The sequence below is a fragment of the Pungitius pungitius genome, chromosome 11, assembly GCF_949316345.1.
Source record: "Pungitius pungitius chromosome 11, fPunPun2.1, whole genome shotgun sequence".
Classification (NCBI taxonomy): domain Eukaryota; kingdom Metazoa; phylum Chordata; class Actinopteri; order Perciformes; family Gasterosteidae; genus Pungitius; species Pungitius pungitius.
The window spans coordinates 20012174-20033044 of record NC_084910.1 but is presented as its reverse complement, the minus strand read 5'-3'; the positions used below and the strand labels follow the sequence as shown (position 1 = coordinate 20033044).

The following is a 20871-nucleotide window of genomic DNA, read 5'->3' as shown; positions in this document are numbered from 1 at the left end:
TTATAAGTCATGAACAAAAGGAAAATTCCAAAAGGAAAAAGATGGGAGAAATCCATAAAGGACGGCAATTAGCTTCCGTCCCCAGGTTTTAACATTATATCATGACAGGATGTTAATGTGTACAGTATTTATATGATTTACATGACTTTAAATTGTTATTGACTACAATGCATTCACTTCATTTAACATACAAATGTAATATCTACCATCTAACATCACACAAACTATAATTCTACACTAAACATTGTTACATGTAATCTACTTCCCACCGCTAGGGGTGCACTTCTTCTTAAATTCCTAACATAAGTCAGAGGGTTCTAGGTGCTATGTGATGAGGAAGTAGAATATTCCATGTAACTGTGTCCTTTGTGAGGAGGCTGCAGGTTGTTATGAAGGTAAATAGTTTGGCACGCAGCTTGAGACTGAAACGTCTAAGTTGTTCCGTCCCAACAGGTTCAACCTGATTATCAAAGTGGAGTAAAAAATAAAAACACTCTCAGGTCAGACTCTGTTGTCTTAGTGAATGTTTTTATTCAATAGAAACTCGTCACAACGTCCAAACAGCATCCAGCCTGTTGTCATAGCAACTCTTTACAAGGTGAAAGGATGGTTCCACACATGCTGGTTTTGATCCTGCATCCTGAGGAGGATTCTGTTCATGATGACCTTTGACCCTGTGAACACAGCACATAACGAGACTCAGTCAACCAGTCAGACTGCATACTTTGATGGTGACATGAGGACACACCCTCTCTGATGAAGGACAACAAGCTGCAACAAGCTGCGTCACTTCACTCCGTCTGATGGAAGCTGAAGTGAAGCACGGAGCTCCTTTTCTACAGACCTGCTGAGGACAGAAGAGAGCTGCACACTGAGGAAGTTCATGTCTACAAGATCAGTAAGTGGACCTGTGATTGGTGGAATGACATCATTGACGGTTGTGAACGTGTGATTGTTTAAAGCTGGTAAACAAGATGGCTCCTGTGTGAGCAGACAGAGAGAAGCTGCTGTTGGTCTGAATGATGACACTGTGATGAAGAAGAGGAGCTCAGTCTGATCTGGGGTCTGTGAGGACTGTTACTGATGAGGAGGGTGGAAGATGGCAGACAGAGGGGCACTAGGACCCAGCAGTGACCAGAGAGCTCACCTGGGCCTTTGTTCCTGCACTGAAACACACCTGAGAGACGCTCTGTTTGCTCTCACCTGCTGATTCAGTCCTTTAAGTCCACAAAGCTTCATGTTCATTTCTTCATCTGCTTTAAAAGAATTTAGTCACTTTTTAGAGTGTTTCAATGTGATTGTGTTTTCTTTGGTGTTCAGTGTTTCTGTCGTTGATCACCTGGGGTCCTTTTTAGGAAGCAGGTTTAGTGGAAACTCAGAGTTTGTTAACCCTGAGAAGAGTTAAACTCTGGGTTGTCTGTTTCAGAAATGGAGGTAACTAAAACTCAGGGTCACTCGCTATGGTAACTGAGCCTGTGAACATAACCTTGTCTGGAGCAGGTTTTCATTAAGAAACTTCGAGATTCTTTCACAGGCTCCTCCCTCTGACAGCAGCCAGCCAATGACACAGCGCGCTTTAATTTCCTTATTCATTCATATTCTGAATGAGGTGGATTTTAGTTGCAGTTTCCACATATGAACAAAATAAAATCTCTATTACGTTAAAAAGTTTTCTTGAACATGGCATGTCCTTTTGTGGACAATCCTGTTGATGAAGAAGCAGTTTAACTTTCCAGGGTGTTAAACGTCGGGAGAGAATATTGAGTCGCTGATTACATCAGTAGTAAAGCTACTGTATGAAGAGAAAAGTGTGAAACATCTTTTAAACGTGTTTGCTCCTTAATAAAATACATTATAGGTTCAATACCTTTGTACCAGTTTTTATTCTTGTGGTTAAATTTGATCATGGTGTGTATTTCAAGCCTGTGTGTAGTGCATTCTAACAGTGTGTAAAGTTTTCCAGTGTAAAAAGTGGCTCAACTCTGAGTCAACCTACTCTGAGGTGATTGAACCAACTCTAAACAGCTGTTCTGAAACCCAAAACTCAGAGATTAGGGTTTGTTTGTTTGTTGAACCTCTGGCTTGAAACGAACTCCAGATTGTAGTCGACTTTTTACTAACTGATCACATGGTGAAGTCAATAGAAAGCTTTCCATGTTACCATGGTTAGCTGAGCTAACGTGTGCTGCACATGAGCAGAGCCTGAAGGTTCTCTCCAATAGATCCACAGCAGCACCACCTGATGACGTGATTGTGTACTACCTCAATATATCATCTGAAAGAGTGCATTTCTTAACAAAGAAGAAGGGGGAGGGATCTGTTTAAATAAAAACTAACGAGTAGCATTTCCAACCTTTTACATTTACAGGGTTTAAAGAAGAATAAATAAAGTTTGTCTTTCCCCAGAATTCTAAAGTTTAACAGAAGACAACAACACAAAGTGTCCCATGAGAGTTTTAGTGTTGAGGTGAATGAGTTCTGTGTGTTTGTCCTGATGAAGACAATAATGTGTGAGTTCTCCCAGCAGGTTGTTCTGAAGGTGTAAAGGTGTGGACTCTGCAATGAATCAGGCTGAGGACCCAGAGGACAGTGTCCCTCCCTCTGAAGCCCCTCTGTGTGGGGGACATGACAGACAGACCAAAGCTCAGAGGTGAGAGGACCATCTCCAACTGTCCTCCACTGGTCTCCATGTCTGAACTTCTTTGACTCCCTGACTCTGGTTCTACATGTGTGATCAGGACCAATCAGAGACCAGGACCAGCAGCTGGACCTGATTCTGAACCTGGTCTGCGATCTGGACCTGAACCCAGCTGTGTGTCCATGACGAGTAACCGGTCTAAGGAATGGCCTATAGAATTCAAAGATGGCCGTTCCTCTGCTGATGCAAGGTGAGGGTCTCAGACTGATGATGAGGGGTTTCTATCAGACTCTCTGGTGGAGGTCCTGTGTTTCTCGCTCCAGGGCCCTTCAGAAGTGTCCAGTGAGTGAGGGAGAGCTCCATGGAGGGCTTGGGAGTGGGAGCAGCAGGACCAGTAGACCTAGACCACTGCAGGGTGTGCTCCACATCCAGAAATCATGATTAGATGATGATGTGATGAATTAATATCAGGGTTTCTTTCAGTTCACATCAGCAGAGAGAAAAGTCTCTTGAACCAAGCTGTGAGTCCATGAGGAGTGATTGGTGTAAAGATGTTCTACATTACTTCAATGGTCAACGCCAACCTTATGACCCTGAGTAAGTTATGAATCACAGAAACGGTAATGTTTGTTTAAGGTGTTGTTTCCATGACGATCCATCATGCCAGAAGTTATTATCTTCATCTAACTGGTCTGTGTGTTTTTAAGTGTGAATCATTAACTTCACACATCCTGAGATGTAAAGACAATAGGAACTCGTTCTGATCTGATCAGGAGAGGTCACATCATGAGACAACTACAGGCTTCTGGAGACTGAGGACTGGGACTGAACATGTGATTAGAATGAACCATACTTGCTAACCTTGAGACGTCAGAATTCGGGAGAATGACGGATGGTGTAGCAATATTGGTTGTTGTCCGGGTAGAAATCGGTAGAAATTCGGGAGAAAGGTCGGTTCGGGAGATTTTCGTGAGGGGCTTTGAAATTCGGGAGTCTCCCAGAAAAATCGGGAGGGTTGACATGTCTGGAATAAACTCAGTGCTATGTGAAAGAGACATGGTCTCTGGACTGCAGAAGTTCAGTAGACTCTGTGAAAAGGTCCAAAGACTAATTTCAGAGATCTAAGGAGACTTCTTGGGGTCAGGGGATGCGCTAAAGAGGTTTGGAGTAGTTTCATTAGAATTTGTACCAGATGCAGACATTTTTTTTTATGACCCACAGTAAGAACTAAAAACGATGAAAGTGATGGCTAACTGTAAGTTAACTGTCCGTCATCATCGACAGTCTTCAGCATCTGGTTTTCATGATGATCAATAATGACAGAAGCCAATATCTTAAATTAATTTTATATTGGTGCTCTGATGGTTCATGTTCCTCTACAGAGAAGACCAGAAGAGCTTGGAGGTTCCCACAGGTCAGTCTGCCCAGCAGCATCAAACACACCTGGACTCCATCTTCATGGTGTGTACATGTACAACTACTTTAACATCTCTCATTGTACCATCATCTCCATGCTGCACTTTGTAGACCAGTGGATTGTCCATCTGTCCAACATGGACCTGATGGTGGCATCCATGGTTCTAGTTTGTTTCATTCATAGAATGTTCTGTTCCAGCTGCTGGAGGAGGACATCCTCACTTTTGTGAAGAACGAGCTAAAGACGATCCAGAAGGTTGTGAGTTCAGGTTACCCAGAATGCTTGGAGATGGAGGATGAAGAGGTGCTGGATGAAGAGCTGAGGAGGAGCAGAGAGGCATTTGTGAAGATCTCAGTGCACTTCCTGAGGAGAATGAAGCAAGAGGAGCTGGCTGACCGTCTGCAGAGCAGTAAGAGGATTTTACAAAGACTTACCGGCTGATGAATGAGACCTTCACTAATGTCTCAAGAGATGGACAGAAAATATTCATAGAGTCATTCTCTGAGGGAATGTCATGTTGAAATCGGTTCTTTGACTCATTGATTTTTGTCTTCATTTAGGTCTTCTTCCTAAAGATTGTCAACGTGAACTCAAATCCAACCTGAAGAAGAAGTTCCAGTCTGTGTTTGAGGGCATCGCTAAAGCAGGAAACAAAACCCTTCTGAATGAGATCTACACAGAGCTCTACATCACAGAGGGAGGGACTGTAGAGGTAAATGAAGAACATGAGGTCAGACAGATTGAAACAGCATCCAGGAAACGAGCCAGACCAGAAACAACCATCAGACGAGAAGACCTCTTCAAAGCCTCAGCTGGAAGAGAGGAACCAATCAGAACAGTGATGACTAAGGGAGTGGCTGGCATTGGGAAAACAGTCTTAACACAGAAGTTCACTCTGGACTGGGCTGAAGACAAAGACCACCAGGACATAGAGTTCACATTTCCATTCACCTTCAGAGAGCTGAATGTGCTGAGAGAGAAGAGGTTCAGCTTGGTGGGACTTGTTCATCACTTCTTCAGTGAAACCAGAGCAGCAGGAATCTGCAGCTTTGAAGAGTTCCAGGTTGTGTTCATCTTTGACGGTCTGGATGAGTGTCGACTTCCTCTGGACTTCCACAACAATGAGATCCTGACTGATGTCACAGAGTCGGCCTCAGTGGATGTGCTCCTCACAAACCTATTCAGTGGGAAGCTGCTTCCCTCTGCTCGCCTCTGGATAACCACACGACCTGCAGCAGCCAATCAGATCCCTGTTGAGTGTGTTGACATGGTGACGGAGGTCAGAGGGTTCAATGACCCCCAAAAGGAGGAGTACTTCAGGAAGAGGTTCAGAGATAACAAGCAGACCCGCAGGATCATCTCTCACATCAAGACCTCACGAAGCCTCCACATCATGTGCCACATCCCAGTCTTCTGCTGGATCACTGCTACAGTTGTGGAGGACGTGTTGAACACCACAGAGCTGCCCAAGACCCTGACTGAGATGTATATCCACTTCCTGGTGGTCCAGTCCAAAGTGAAGAAGGTCAAGTACGATGGCGGGTCTGAGACGGATCCACACTGGAGTCCAGAGAGCAGGAAGATGATCGAGTCTCTGGGAAAATTGGCCTTTGATCAGCTGCAGAAAGGCAACCTGATCTTCTATGAATCTGACCTGACAGAGTGTGGCATCGATATCAGAGCAGCCTCAGTGTACTCAGGAGTGTTCACTCAGATCTTTAGAGAGGAGAGAGGACTGTACCAGGACAAGGTGTTCTGCTTCGTCCATCTGAGTGTTCAAGAGTTTCTGGCTGCTCTTCATGTCCATCTGACCTTTTTCAGCTCTGGTGTCAATCTGCTGTCAGAAGAACAAACAACCTTCCTGTTGTCTAAAGCCTTTGCTGACAATCCTGAGCCAATGCGTCTCTATCAGAGTGCTGTGAACAAGGCCTTACAGAGTCCTAATGGACACCTGGACTTGTTCCTCCGCTTCCTCCTGGGTCTTTCCCAGGAGACCAATCAGACTCTTCTACGAGGTCTTCTGACACAGACAGGAAGTCGCTCACTGACCAATCAGGAGACAATCCACTACATCAAGGAGAAGATCAGTGAGGATGTGTCTCCAGAGAAAAGCATCAATCTGTTCCACTGTCTGAATGAATTGAATGATGTTTCTCTAGTGGAGGAAATCCAACGGTCCCTAAGATCAGGACGTCTCTCCTCAGATAAAATGTCTCCTGCTCAGTGGTCAGCTCTGGTCTTCATCTTAATGTCATCACAGGAAGATCTGGAGGTGTTTGACCTTAAGAAATGTCATGCTTCAGATGTGGCTCTTCTCAGGCTGCTGCCAGTGGTCAAAGCCTCCAACAAAGCTCAGTAAGTACAGTTAGATTCATACATCAGACTCAAATATGCTGCCATCCTTTCTACTTATTGTTCATATTTTCTTCATTGTTGTCTCTTCAGACTGAGTGACTGTAACCTCTCAGAGAGAAGCTGTGAAGTTTTGTCCTCAGTCCTCAGCTCCCAGTCCTCTAGTCTGAGAGAACTGGATCTGAGCTACAACGGCCTGCAGGATTCAGGAGTGAAGCTGCTGTGTGAAGGACTGAAGAGTCCACACTGTGACCTGGAGACTCTCAGGTCAGGATTCAATTAATGTCCCCTCAGTGTGGTACATTTCTGACCTTCATAAGATTCCCTCTGCTTACATGATTTTATATTATTTATTTTATAATATCAAATTTTTTCATCATTTTGATCGACATTAGTGGATGTTTTGTGACTGGAAACCAGTTAGGAAACCATGTTAATGTGACCCCCCAGTATATCAGTCGTCCAGTGACCTTCTAGCCCTCACAGCTCCCTCAGATCATGTGACATGTGTTTGCAGGCTCTCAGGCTGTCTGATCACAGAGGAAGGCTTTGCATCTCTGGCCTCAGCTCTGAGCTCCAACCCCTCCCACCTGAGAGAGCTGGACCTGAGCTACAACCATCCAGGAGACTTAGGAGTGAAACTTCTGTCTGCTGGACTAGAGGATCCACACTGGAGACTGGAAACTCTCAGGTATGAAGAGGCTGCAGCCACAGACCATCAGTCTGGTAGAGGAGGTAGAGCTGGAAAGCTTTTTCTCTGTCCTACTGCCAGCTTGGTTAAAACGACCCTGACAAACCAAGCTGACCTCAAACCACCAGAGACTCATCAAACTGTAACCAGATGAGCCTAAACAGGGAGGAAGGTGATGTGATTGTGATTGTGATGTGATTCTCTGGAGCCTTGTCTTGTTTCCACGTTATAAGAGAAGACAGCCGTGAAACCTGACACGTTGACGGCATCATGGCGGGTTGATATGAGTCAACGTTGTCTCGATGCAGGTTTGTGGGCTCTTATCAAACAGCACTTGGATATTTAGATGCTCAGCATCTGCCTCCAGTGTGTGTGTTGTTCTTTAGTCCAGACATTATTGAAGGATCATCACAGCAGGAAGGCTTGGTGTTTTAAAAAAAGTTCAGCTTCATCTGGTTTTGGTGCTTTGCACTGAGGGCCAGTTCGCTGGATGATAAGAGTGGACTTGTTGAAACTACAGGTGAAGAACCAACAGACCAAAACAAGAGCTAAAAGACAGAGAGTAGTGCACTTCCATTCATCAGGTGACACAAAGACTCCTGATGAACCATCATGTTGATGTGTACCTGCTGGATGTGGAAGCAGCTTGTTTACTGGTTTACTTTAGAAGATGATCACATGTCAAATGTTGTGTTCACAGCTTGTTATCACTTAACCAGGTTTAAACATTTGATTACCTGAAGTAAACTGAGTGTGAAATAGAAGATGATGGTCAGTATATTAATGATGATAATGGATGATGAATACCGTAAATCCTTAAATAAAGACCGGGATTCAATTAGTGGCCGGGCTTCAGATAGTAGCTGGTGGCGTGGTCGATACGGACAAATAAAGGCCGGGCCCCAAATACAGGCCGGGGGTAAAAATGTTTTTAAAAAAATGTAAAAGTAAAGAATATTCTGCTGGAGGTAACATGAGAGCCCGCCACCTGCTCGTGAACTGGGTGTTCGCTGCCTGGGAGAAGCGGGACAAGGACATGATCCGGAAGTCCATCAAAGTTTGTGGCCACTGAAGATGACCGGAGTGAAGATGATCTCATCCATTGCTTCAAAGCGGGACAGCCGCTGGTAGGGATGTGCTGGAGCAGCTCCGGCAGCGGATTGAGGAGAACCGCACGCAAGTAGCCCAGGATGAGGAGAACGACGAGGAGGACACTGCAAATAAAGCGCTATACGCGATAAACTTTTTTTTGGGCCGAGTGAAATTTTTGACTTGCTTGATTGTAATTGATAACATTGGAAAATATCTGGAATTAAGGATGTATCTTAAGACTGACACTATGGTTTATTACTGATTCATTTCTAAATGGTTAGTCTCCAGAAAGTTGACTAGCTATAGGTCTACCGGTTTCATTCTACAGGTAGCATATTGGTAAATGGTTGCAGGAAGTGCTGAACGCATATGCAATGAATGATATTAGCCTACTGTAATTATGCCCATTATTTTATTGAAATAATACAATTCTATAACAGAAGATACCGGTAAGTAAGAAATAAAGGCCTGCCCCTAATACAAGCCTGTGCGCTGTGCAGCCTCTGTAAATAAAAGCCCCGGCCACTATTTGAGGATTTACGGTAAGTGAACATGATGAGCTGTCGTCATCGGCCAATCAGAAGAAGAGGTAGTCCATGTTGCCTTTAAGGCCGAAGCTGTTTGTATGAGAGTGATGTCATGTCCATGTCTCCATGCTGCTCTGACCCCCCTCCTCCTTTCAGGGTGGAGCCTGCTGGAGTCCAATGGTTCAGACCAGGTCTGATGAAGTGTAAGTGAGCATTGAGTTTGATTCATCACACTGTGACATCACTCATTCACCTCTGTGATGTCATAATCAAAGTGTCACTAGATGAACACATGATTAATAACTGCAGCTGTATTGTGTCTTGTTCTCTCATCAGATTCCTGTGAACTCACATTCGACACAAACACAGTAAACAGACAAATCAAACTGTCTGACAACAACAAGAAGGTGACACATGTAAAAGAGGAGGAGGATCAGTCATACCCTGATCATCCAGACAGATTTGACTACTGGCCTCAGCTTCTGTGTAGAACTGGTCTGACTGGTCGCTTTTACTGGGAGGTCGAGTGGAGTGGAATGGTTTCTATATCAGTGAGTTACAAAGGAATCAAGAGGAAAGGAGGCAGTAAAGACTGTTGGTTTGGACACAATGATCAGTCCTGGAGTCTGAGATGCTCAAATGATGAAGGTTACTCTGTCCGTCACAATAAGATATTAACACGCATCACCTCCTCCTCCTCCTCCTCTGGTAGAGTAGCAGTGTATGTGGACTGTCCTGCTGGCTCTCTGTCCTTCTACAGAGTCTCCTCTGACACACTGATCCACCTCCACACCTTCAGCACCACATTCACTGAACCTCTTTATCCTGGGTCATTTCTCTTTCCTGATACCTCAGTGTCTCTGTGTTCTCTGCAGGAGGGAGAGTCTCCTCCTGGTGTAGAACCTTCCTTTCTGCAGGTCTGTCATCTGCCCACCCCCCCTCCCTAAATTTGATAAATGTCTCTGTAGGAGCCACGAAGGTGGTTATTATATACGATCTGACTAATATAAAATGTTAAGTAAAATAGTTTAATGGTTTATATTTGGGACACTTGGGTTAATATATTTCGTTAATTTTTGTTAATTGCATATCACCGTAATTGGGGGCGGTAACTTTTAATTCATTATAATAGCAGGTGCACAGACGGAAGTAACGAGAGAGAGAGAGAGAGAGGGTGAGTTACGGGGACGCCGTATTTTTGTAGACCGCTGTTGCGCAGCTACGCCGTAACACTGTTACGTTGCTCCGACGTTACGCTTCTACACTGATGAACTTTGTTTAAGCCTACATTGTAATTTTCCTTTTACGTTGACCCCGTTATGTATACTGGATTAAGATGGACTAGTATTTCAAAAAACCTGTCAAACGCATCATCGGATCTGAGCGGACATTTTGTTTGGTACAGCGTGTCACAATGTGCCACACCCATACCTTAGCCTCTCAGCGACTGTTTTGTTTGGATACATGTCACTACAGTCTCTGTATGATAAACTGTCCTCATTTGACTGTTCTTCATTTTTATTTAGCTGTTTTTTCAAGAAATTTGTTTGTAATGAGAAAAAAATTGTGTGACCTGCTCATCGCGGTTTTATGTGTTGCACGTTTGCCGAGTCGCGCTGAGAAGGAGGCGCCGAGTCGATCCAGGAGCACATATCTGGGATCAGTGCACGTCCACGGCCTTCTTAAGTAGACCACGATGTCCATCACACATTCACTGATGCTGAAATGGAGAAGACGCCGCGCGGAGCATGTTTCTCACCCGCTGATCAGCAACTGATCAAATACATGAGGAGGTGAAGCATGTAATACGCAAAGAAAGGAATATGGCAGCTGTAATTAAACAGAGAAAAAGCCTGGCAGACAATCGCGGACCAACTGAATGCGGAAGGATTTAAAAATATCTACTTACCAGGAAGTTGTACACTCTTGTTTTTATTGCTTTTAATATGATCGTTTTATGTATTGGTTTTATTGCTGTATCTGTGTTCATGTGCTAAATGCACTGGTTTTACTGCAAAGTGTCTTTGAGTAGCAACATGTAAAAAGCACTATAACATTTATGAGTATTTAGCCTATACTTAAAAGTGAACAGAGGGAACCAATGGGGGGGGGGGGGGTACCAGGGTATCATCACCATGCAGGTTTCACCCCAGCTTAGGAACCTTCCCATTTATTAAACCAAAGGAGGCCTGGGAGGGACTCAGGGTGGGACACCTACTGACTCTGATCCACCTGCAGAAACTGTCCTCTTCATGTTCCAGTACTGCACATCAAACACAATCAGCCATTTATAGCATATGTGGAAATCCTCTTTGATGAAACACATTCTTCTGTGAACAGGGAAGGTAATAAAGATGTGTGAAACACCGGTGAATGGGACTTTATAAATCGCTCTCATCACGTTTACAATTGTTCACTCCTTAGTGAACAGTTTCGCCCACCAGCGAACCCCTTAACCCCTAACAGGCTAGCTTCAAAGAATACATCGCCACGGTTACTTGGCCGGGTTTAATTCCCCCTGCTTTCATGCAACCAAGTCCAAGCTAAATTCCTCCAGGATAACCTGGATATCCCGGCTTAATCCCTTATCCGGGTTTCGTGTTGTAGCCCTCAGGTGAGGGGGGGTTCCTTCACGTCTGATGAGCTTGTGTTTGTTGTGACGGTGTTGATCTAATAATATAATAATATATCATATATATATATAAAATATCTAATAACTGTGGTTCCCTATCAGGGAACTCGAGCTGCGTAAAACGCTGTGGGAACGCCCCTGCGTGACCGCGTCATGAAGTATGTGTGAAAATTCAACCAATGGCGAGCTGGGACGCCAGACCAGGGCGCTACAGGGCGCCCAGCTAGCCCTCGAGGGGGCTAGCTGTGCAGACTATGAGCATTTGCCGTGGCAATCTCGCGTCTCTCGTCGGGCTCTCTTCAATGAGGACGGCTCGACGAGGCGTGCTCCCCGCGGCTCCGCCTCGGCACGCAGCCCCGGTTGCCTTCCTGGGGATCACAAATGGATCTCACGGAGGATTCCGGGACGGCTGATGCCTTTTCCCGGTCCTTCACCGTGGGATCCAGGCGCTCGTTTCCGGAGGCGGAGGCACGCTCCGCGGCTTCCTCCACCCCGGACGAGACGCCGCTCTCACGTTTTTCCGGCTCCGAGGAGCTGGACGTGGTGAGCGTAGAGGCAGCGGAGGCTGACGCCGAGGCGACTCATTCCCCCGCTGCCGCAAGAGAATTGCTGGAGGTCGCCGGGCCGCTGACAGATTACCAGATTACACATCAGCTGGCCGGCGGGTGAGCAGCATCCGTCTGCTCCCGGTAGACTGCAGGAGCGTTTTTTACCCTCCCGCAGAGTGCCTCTACGCCGGTGCCTGCCATTCTTCCCAGACGTCCACACTGAGGTGTCGGTGTCCTGGAGTAGGCCAGTGTCTGCTCGCGTGTACAACCCGCGTACGGCATTGTACTCGTCTTTAGCTGAGGCTAAGCGACATGGCTACGGAAGGATGCCGGCCGCGGAGGGGGGCCTGACGAGCCATATTTCCTACATCAGCGCTTCCCTGCCAGTACACTGTTACAGGGGCGGTGTCTGTAGACCCAGGACTTCCAGAGACCGGCCCCGAGGGGCCGGAGCCCCTGAGACCTTATGGGTGAGTGGCGAGCCCTCCCCAACGCGTTTTTGAAAACTTCACACCACGGTCACCTGCTCGTATGGGGAATGGGTATAAGTGTGTTTTACGCAGCTCGAGTTCCCTGATAGGGAAAGTCTCTCGGTTACGTATGTAACCTTCGTTCCCTGAGGGGAACGAGACGCTGCGTAAAGGTTCTGCCATACTCCCGGCTTGTCGATTCGGCCTTTTCAGAGATGAATGGTCCTGCCCTTCGGGTCCCTTTGTAGCGCCCTGGTCCGGCGTCCCAGCTCGCCATTGGTTGAATTTTCACACGTGCTTCATGACGCGGTCACGCAGGGGCGTTCCCACAGCGTTTTACCCAGCGTCTCATTCCCCTCAGGGAACGAAGGTTACATACGTAACCGAGAGACGATATGTGTTTGTGGGCATTCTGGAAACTTCTCATCTCCTGCTTCACCACGTGGGGGCGTGTTTCCTCATGAGTGGACATACAACCCACCACAAGCACCACAAAACATCTTCTAAAGATGACTCTTATCTGATGAGGAACATTTTATTTCATTCATTCATCCTGTTTCCTCCTCTTCACGTTTCTTCTTCTTTCTCTGAATCTAAAAACCTGAACTGAGAGAAGAAGAAACGAGGCTCCTGTCAATCTTTTAAGGGGAAAAGCAGTTTTTATTATAGTTTTATTCAGTCATGAACAAAAGGAATATTCCATGGTAGGATTTTATAAAACGGCCACACGTACATTGATCAACAGAATGCACAATGACAGGCTAACACACACACACACACACACACACACACACACACACACACACACACACGTTAAAGCTTCACATGGTGTAGGAGCCAGGTATTGTTGGTCCATGATGAAGGCTATATGTCTCACAGAGTATAGAACGTCCACACATGGCGGCAATCTTGGTAGGGGAAAACGTTCTGAACAGACAGGAGATTGTAATTATTTTCGTTTGGTGTTTATTTCACGCAGTAAAAGCGTTAACTAAATACACAAAAAACACATTCTGTAACACCTTATAAAAACTGCTCCATTTCCTAATGCAGCTCATTAGAGTTTCACCTGCTGAAATCATGACATTATTATCCTCAAATATAACCTCTCAACATGCCACATGTTTTCAAGCAGCAGTGAAAGGGATGTTTTAGGGGGATCAAGTAAAATAAAATAGTGCCTCAGATTTCAATTCATATGTATTCCATCACTGGAATGAACCAGGAGACGTGTTGAAGTTGTTCAAGTAAACATACAGGAAGAGAACCTGGGATGTGGACACATATAGGAACATGAAACTATGTTTTATTCCAAAATATTCATTGTAAAAACATTTTGATATTTGAAATTATCAAAAACATCATGGGTATAAAAACAATGTACAACATTCAAAATGAGCGATACTGCTGCTGAAGGACCAGCTTCATGTGGAATGTGACATGTGAGGCTTCTTCATCCAAACTGCTGAACAAGCTCTTCTGGGAGTTTGAAGAAACCTCGACGTTTCACAACATTTGCCACAAAACATCTTCTCAAATAAAGATGGAGGACTGGGTCGGTCGCTCCGAACTCTAAAACAGATCCACACAAATCAAAGCACCAGTAGAGGAAACCCTTCACTTTTCCCGCTGAGGACGTTTAAAAGTCCCAATTATGCTGAATTGATCATATATTTCAATGCTTTCTTTTATTCAATCCACTCAATTTCACTTCCTATTCCCCCCCCCCCCCCCCTGCACACGTGCACACGCACACGTCCACGCGCCGCCCTCCTCCTCGCGTCACACCATGACGGAGTACGCGGTGTTTTCGCTCTCCGCCGAGCTGAAGGAGCCGGTGCTTTTCCTGAGCCTCCTCTGCTTCCAGCCCTCCGCCCCCCGCGCCCCCCTCCCCCCCAGCAGCCCCTCGCACATCCTGCCCAGCTCCCTGCGGAACTTCACCCCGACGAAGCCGTACAGCAGAGGGTTCAGCGCGCAGTGCGACAGCCCCAAGCTCTCGGTGATCAGCGTCCCGACGTCCATCACGTGGCCGAACCGGCAGCCGCCGGCCAGCGCGCCCAGCCCGTGCAGACCCTCCGCCAGCTGGAAGCCGTTGTACGGCGCCCAACAGACGACGAACACGGACACCAGGGACACGATGAGGCGCAGGGACTTGCGCCTCTGCCGACGGGTGGCGTTGCAGAGCGACTTGAAGATGCGGACGTAGCAGTAGAGCATCACCAACAAGGGCAGCCCGAAACCCAGCAGCACGCTCACCAGCTGCAGCGCCACCCGCCACTGGGTGGAGTTTTCGGTGAACCACACCGTGCACAGGAGCGCCGTCCGATTGTCCCCGGTGTGCACCTCTTCCACCTGTTTGAAGGCGATGTCCACGCCGCTCAGCCCCAGGCAGCACGCCCAGATGAGGGCGCAGGCGACCTGCGCGTGGCCGGCGCGGCGCTTCCAGCCGGAGCCCACCGCGTGCACGATGGCCAGGTAGCGGTCGAAGCTGATGCACGCCAGGAACAGGATGCCGCTGTAGCGGTTCAGGGAGAAGAGGGCGCCGGACAGCTTGCAGGCGGCCAGGCCGAACACCCACTGGTGCGCCCACTGCACCGCGAACAGCGGCAGCGTGAAGGCCAGCAGCAGGTCCGAGATGGCCAGGTGAAGGAGGAAGGTGTCCGTCAGGGAGAAGGCGCACGCGCCGCCGCTCTGGGAGCTCCGGTAGCGTCGGATCACGCAAAGCACCAGCACGTTGCCCACGAGGGCCATGAGGAACACCAGGGTGTACACGACGGGGGAGAACCTCTGTGCAAACCCGTAGCGGTCCTCCTGCTGGCACGGGGCGGCCAGGGAGCGGCTGGTGTCAGTGGACCAGGTGACGTTATCGTAGTCATACACCTGGAGACGGAGGAGGAAGGAAGGAAGGGAGATGTCAGCATTCCCTTAAACTCCCAAAATGTCAAAGTAAATCATGTTGCAGTGTTTATATATATATATATATCACTTTGTTTAGCTGGTGCACTTTATCTTTATTTTTATTTCTAATTTTATCTTATCTCCTCTTACTTACTAACCCATAGCCTTAGCTTTAGCGTACTAACCCATAGCATATATTTTATTATATTTTTATTATATTGCTGCTCTATGTTGTCATTACTGTCTTCCATCATGCACCAACCGCCAAGACAATTTCCATGTATGTCCAACATATGGCAATAAACGTTTCCTGATTCCTGATACACAAATACATACATACGTATATACCCATAGGCACCAGGAATAAATAAAAATGGAAAAAGAAAAAGAAGGAAAGGGGGGAAAAGAAAAAGTAATAAGAATAAATTAATAAAAACGAAAAGGATCTGAATGGCTCTAACAAAATAAATCCTGAGAAGACATTCATGTGCTCATCTCCTGTCTCATTTCACACTTTGTGAATCCCCCCCAGTGATCGATGGTGCACATGAAAGATGATAAAAACATGCACTCACCCAGTAATCTTCTGTGGTTTGAGGAACTTGATCCATATCTGTAGCAGGCGAGGAGGCAGCGGTGCACCTCAACAGTCGAGAGACAACGAGTAAACGTCCCTCTTTCTGTCCATCTTCATTTATCCATGAGGGAAAAGGAGAAGTGCTTTCAGGGAACTGAATCCTCACATTTAAAACAGATGCAAACATAGCTGCGAATAGAAGACTGAGTAAAGGAAATTGTGACATTTCTTCGAAGGAGGCTCCTTCGGACAGACTGCATGACTACTTCACCCAAGGTGGAAAAACATTCTATTTTCTACTGAAGATCCAGTGGAGGGTTTTTTTTTTTAGAATAAAATTCTTCCATATATTTTTGAAAAGGACCAAAATGTATGAGAAATTAACCCAAAGGAAGTAGAAACTAATTTTAAAAAAAACATGTCTTCACAGATGGAGAAGTGAAAGTGCTTCGTAGGGAGGAATCGCCACTATTGTCTGTTCTTCGTGTTCTGCTTTCTTTGTGGTATTAAATCCCGTAAAGTTGTGTTATGATTTGCTAAAAGAAAAGAGATTCGTCTGCGATTCTAATGTCAAAAGCTTACAGTTTCTAAGAGAACAAAAACCCAGACTCCAGGTTGGAGGGATTCCTTTCACTGGTGGCGCTCTGAGGGGGGGGGGGGTCACACTGAACCCGGGCCACTCGAGCCCCCCACAAATGGCTGCTGGTGGCGTTTCATCACGAAGGTTAAGAGTCAGAAGTGGATGAGAAAAAGCCTCCAGCAGCAGTGCGGACATTTAACACCACCTTCACACCACGTCCTTGAACGCACGTGACTGTCAAAGTGGCTGTGAGCGGGGGACGTCGTGAAGAGGGCGGGGCTTGACAGCGTGTTGACCAATCACAGGCGTGGACACGTCTGCTGGAGGCAGAACAAAGGTCCAATCTGAATAGGAAGGTTGTTTGAACATATTTGACCCTGAAAAGAACATGAGCTTGAACATCCAAAAAGAGGAAGAACACCTGAAACAATGCTGACTGTGTCTGTGTTAATAATATTCATTTTACCAATAATTCTGACCATAAATTAAAAATCTTAATGAAGAGTAACTCTCACAGCCATCATTCACTGTACGCAGGCGCTATGCAAAGTGATACTCTTATGTCATATTTAAAACTCTCTTCTTATGTTAAACTTGTGTTTGATTTATACAGAGGTAAATACAGTCATTTGTGGCATTCTGCTGCTTATTAAACCAGGATATCTTTACCTTATTCCACGTGTCGTTATTCAATCTTCAAGTGGAATGAAAATAGTGTTATTTTACTTTCCTCAACTCCCAATCGTTGTGATAAAATCACATTACTTTGACTTTATTCCTTAGTATTATTGTAGTAGTTGTGACAGTTTGCCATAATTCTGACTTCAAAGTCCCTTTTGTTCTGTTACCTCACAATCCATCACGCGCCGATTATGAATTAGGTCAATCAATACGTTTGTTTGATTGATCCCGCCCCCGAAATGGCGCTTTAATCTTTTAAAGTCGACCTGTGCACTCTCCAGTGAGTCTAATGAGCATCATCAGAACATTCCGAGCAAAATGAAAGCATTCAAATAGAAACATCTTCATACGGTTTAACATTTTTATTCAGACTTCTTTAGCTGTTTGTGTTGGAGCTGAATTCTGTGGTTTGCTCAACGTTCTTGAAGGAGCGGCATGTTGACAATGGACTGACATGGAAGACTGATGTGTCAGATCTCAAAGGTCAAACAAAGCACGAACAGAGCTGCTGCAAGTCTCCATCCAGAGGGCCGAGGAGTTCTCCGTCAGTACCACGAACCGCCACCAGAGGGCAGGGATCGATCCGCCACTTCACACCACGCTTCATCATCAATATCTGAGCATCATGGGACAAAACATGCAAGACCACGGAGTCGTTGGGGGAGGGGGGATCCATGGATTAAACATTCATGCTTTTCCTCAGCTCGTTTATGTGATGTCATGTTATCAATACCTTATCAGTCAAATCCAAAATAATGACACAAACCGACCCTTAGATTCTGTATTTTAGCAATCTTCATCATGTAGTTTATTAATTAGAATATAATTATGTTAACGTAAATCTGAATCTTCTCAATCCTCCCTCTCTCTCTCTCTCATGTCAGCCACTGCTGGATGCAGCTGGAGAACACGGTGTAGTTGGAGTGCCACTGAATGTGCTTCACTCCGGAGTGAACGCACACCGAGACGCCGCCACGAGCGTCCAGCGTCTTCAGCCCAAAGGTGTCGCTCCTGTAGAACTGCAGACAGAAGAAGAAGAAGATGAAGATGGGTTTCCGGTGGATACAGATGTTATGCAGAGGTGACACACAGCTGATGCAGAGGTGCAGATGGTTTGTAACTCACCTCCTGGTTCCTCATTTCTACGATGTCCTCGTCCATGTTGTAAAATCCAAAGTGGCTGTTTAGAAAAGAGGAAACAGGAAGTTCAGCCTCTCAAAGCATGTCGCTGCCAAGTTCATCCTAAAGTTTTACATTTAACTATCAATTCATGTCATAACAATGTTTCTGCTTATTTTATTTGCTTTTTTTGTGGAAGATTTTTAGAAATGTTCCCTTTGAATTTAGTTAGTCTTTTATTTCATCTAAATCTACTGTTAAAATGCACGCTGAAGTGAGGTGTAAAGCTCTGGTGGAACCTGGACTGCCACGGCGTGATGACGCCGTCATCCGGCCCCCCGATCAGCACCAGCTTCTTGATGCGCAGGAAGTTGTCCCTCCATGCTGGGGGGGGGGGGAGGGGGGAGAAGGGGGGATGTTATTCAGCTGCTCAGACAGAATCAAAGGAGCATCCCCATCGCTTCCGGTACCTTTCATGTGGACGTGGGGCCGCTCGCCGTTGAGCACCGGCAGGAAGTTGTTGCTCCGCAGGTAGCGGGCGCGGTGGTGGGGGTCTGTGGGGGGGGGGGGGGGGGGATTGGGGGGGATTGGGGGGCGGGCAGAGGGTCAATGCACCATCACCTTTAACCCTGAGCCTTTCAAAAAAACGTCCGTCTCTCACCGTTCCAGTAGTCGCATATGGACAGGTCCTGACCCATTTCGTTGTAGCAGAAACGAAAGACCGCCTTCTTGATGCAGTCAGGAAACATCTTCAGGTAGTCCGTGTCTGTGGGGGGGGGGGATTGGTCATGAAACACTGTGCTATATCTACTCCACTCACCCACCCGGGTTCCCCAGAAGACGAGAGCGAGAAATGAGGCGGGCCGACCTCCGAACTGTCCGGCCTGGGGCGACGACAGCGACACGAAGGTGTGCACGTTGTGGTCGGGGGTCACGGAGAGCAGCGCCCGACAGATTAGACCGCCTGAGGACAAAAGGGACAAAGGCCACAACGTGAAGGTCTGAGAAACGGGAAGGTTTGACGTGATCTCAGGTGTGAACTGGTGACGTCTGGGGGCCTCGCTGGGGGCCTCTGGGGTGTCACACCTTGAGAGAAGCACAGCAGGTGGACGCCGTCGGGAGCCTTTCGTGCGATGGAGTCGAAGGCTCTCCGGAAGCCGGGGACCTGCGCCCACAACGGCTTCAGGCTCTTCAGGTCGTCGTACAGGTCGATCACCGACACCTCTGTCCCAGGATGCACCTGGGGGGGGGGGGGGCACACAAAGCACTCACTGATTGAATCAACCCTTCGGCGTGATTACTGATAACGCAATCAAGACGCCTCTCTTTGTCCTGCACTAGAAACTGAAAAAAAGGGAACAGAAATCATCAACTTCTTTTTTCACCTGAGCGAAAATCTGCTTTCAGAACAACATTTAATCTCAACTACTGATCTCACTTCCACAGTGGGTTTGATTGATCGATTACTCACACGGTAAAAGCGATCAATACTGAGCCTCCCCGGGGAGAAAAGAAGCACGAAAGACGAAAAGAAGGTTTACTTTACTATAAAGTGGATAAACCAGTAAACCAAACTCTTAATGTACTAATTATATTTTAATTACATGTTTAACTTCACTAGTGTGTATCATACGTTATAATGTTACTCCAATTTTTACTCTCAAATATTCCTCTTTTCAGCCACATTTCCCTGATTCCTGCCACGTGTTGTTTGTATGTTGTAGTCGTTAATACCACTAACGCACAATATTATGTATTATTACCAAAACCTCCCCCATCGTGAAGCTACAGCAGTAGTTACAGGTACAGGTTAACTCGACAAAATTAGAATATCGTGCAAAATTTCATTACTTAGTAATTCAACTTGTAAGGTTAAACTAATATATTAGTACATGTATTTATATATATTATATAGCCATAATCATCCAAATTATATCAAATAAAGGCGTGAGATATCTCACTTTGCATGTAATGAGTCTATATAATATATTAGTTTCACCTTTTAAGTAGAATTACTGAAAGTAATGAGCTTTTGCACGATATTCTAATTCTTCCAGTTTCACCTGTATGTGACATTTCCACCTCTGAGGCATCACATGTGCTGTTGATGATGACAATATACTTCACTTAAGGAACCGTTAAATAGTGATTGAGTATTTCTACACTTTAAACACAGTTCCGAGGTTCCTCCCAGAGTCACACACAGCTTCACGGAGCTTTCTTACCTTGGTTATGTAAAGAGAAAGCGCCTCAAACTGTTTCGGTCCATCGAGGACGCCGTGCACGATGACGACGGGCCGGTAGCCCTCGATGCGCGCTCCCGCGAGCAGCAGCAGCAGCAGCAGCAGCAGCAGCAGCAGCAGCGGCCGCGGCCCCGGGGAGCCTCGCACGGCCCGCGGGGTCTTCATGTCTCTCCGAGCGGCCACAGGTGAAGAGCAGACCGGAGCAACGAGAGATGTGGTGCCAGCAGGAGGGAGGGGGGGCTTCCTCCTCGGGTGGGTGTGTGTGTGTGTGTGTATATAGGAGGGGGGGGGGGGGGGGGTCAGACTCTGTCCCCCTGAGCAGCTGATCGGTCTCCCCGCACTAGTGTCCACACGCTGATTAGACGCGCTCCTCTGTCCTCATCACTCCATCTGACTCCGGATGTGA

At 46.6% G+C, this 20871-nt stretch overlaps 3 protein-coding genes across 3 annotated transcripts; 1 reads left to right on the top strand and 2 right to left on the bottom strand.

Annotated features, from left to right (window-relative positions):
- Nucleotides 1-742: 742 nt before the first annotated feature.
- LOC119197640 (NACHT, LRR and PYD domains-containing protein 4C-like) lies at nt 743-10806 on the top strand. The gene is given in 12 exon segments (XM_062565564.1): nt 743-898; nt 2525-2650; nt 2739-2888; nt 3122-3235; nt 4021-4099; nt 4254-4464; nt 4616-6410; nt 6501-6674; nt 6925-7098; nt 8874-8920; nt 9054-9550; nt 9552-10806. Coding segments are annotated over 11 exon segments (3396 nt in total). The 5' UTR covers nt 743-898; nt 2525-2561; the 3' UTR covers nt 9618-10806.
- Nucleotides 10807-14100: 3294 nt separating this feature from the next.
- cxcr3.2 (chemokine (C-X-C motif) receptor 3, tandem duplicate 2) lies at nt 14101-17394 on the bottom strand. Its single transcript, XM_037454078.2, has 2 exons — nt 15841-17394; nt 14101-15247 (listed from the first exon to the last, which is right to left on the bottom strand). The coding sequence occupies exons 1-2, from the start codon at nt 16066-16068 to the stop codon at nt 14150-14152; spliced, it is 1326 nt and encodes a 441-aa protein (XP_037309975.2). The 5' UTR covers nt 16069-17394; the 3' UTR covers nt 14101-14149.
- Nucleotides 17395-17402: 8 nt separating this feature from the next.
- On the bottom strand, nt 17403-20709 carry LOC119197628 (lysosomal thioesterase PPT2-like). The gene is made up of 8 exons (XM_037454110.2): nt 20448-20709; nt 19309-19462; nt 19091-19186; nt 18884-18988; nt 18693-18776; nt 18522-18606; nt 18229-18283; nt 17403-18122 (listed from the first exon to the last, which is right to left on the bottom strand). The coding sequence occupies exons 1-8, from the start codon at nt 20628-20630 to the stop codon at nt 17979-17981; spliced, it is 906 nt and encodes a 301-aa protein (XP_037310007.2). The 5' UTR covers nt 20631-20709; the 3' UTR covers nt 17403-17978.
- Between the last annotated feature and the right edge of the window lie 162 nt (nt 20710-20871).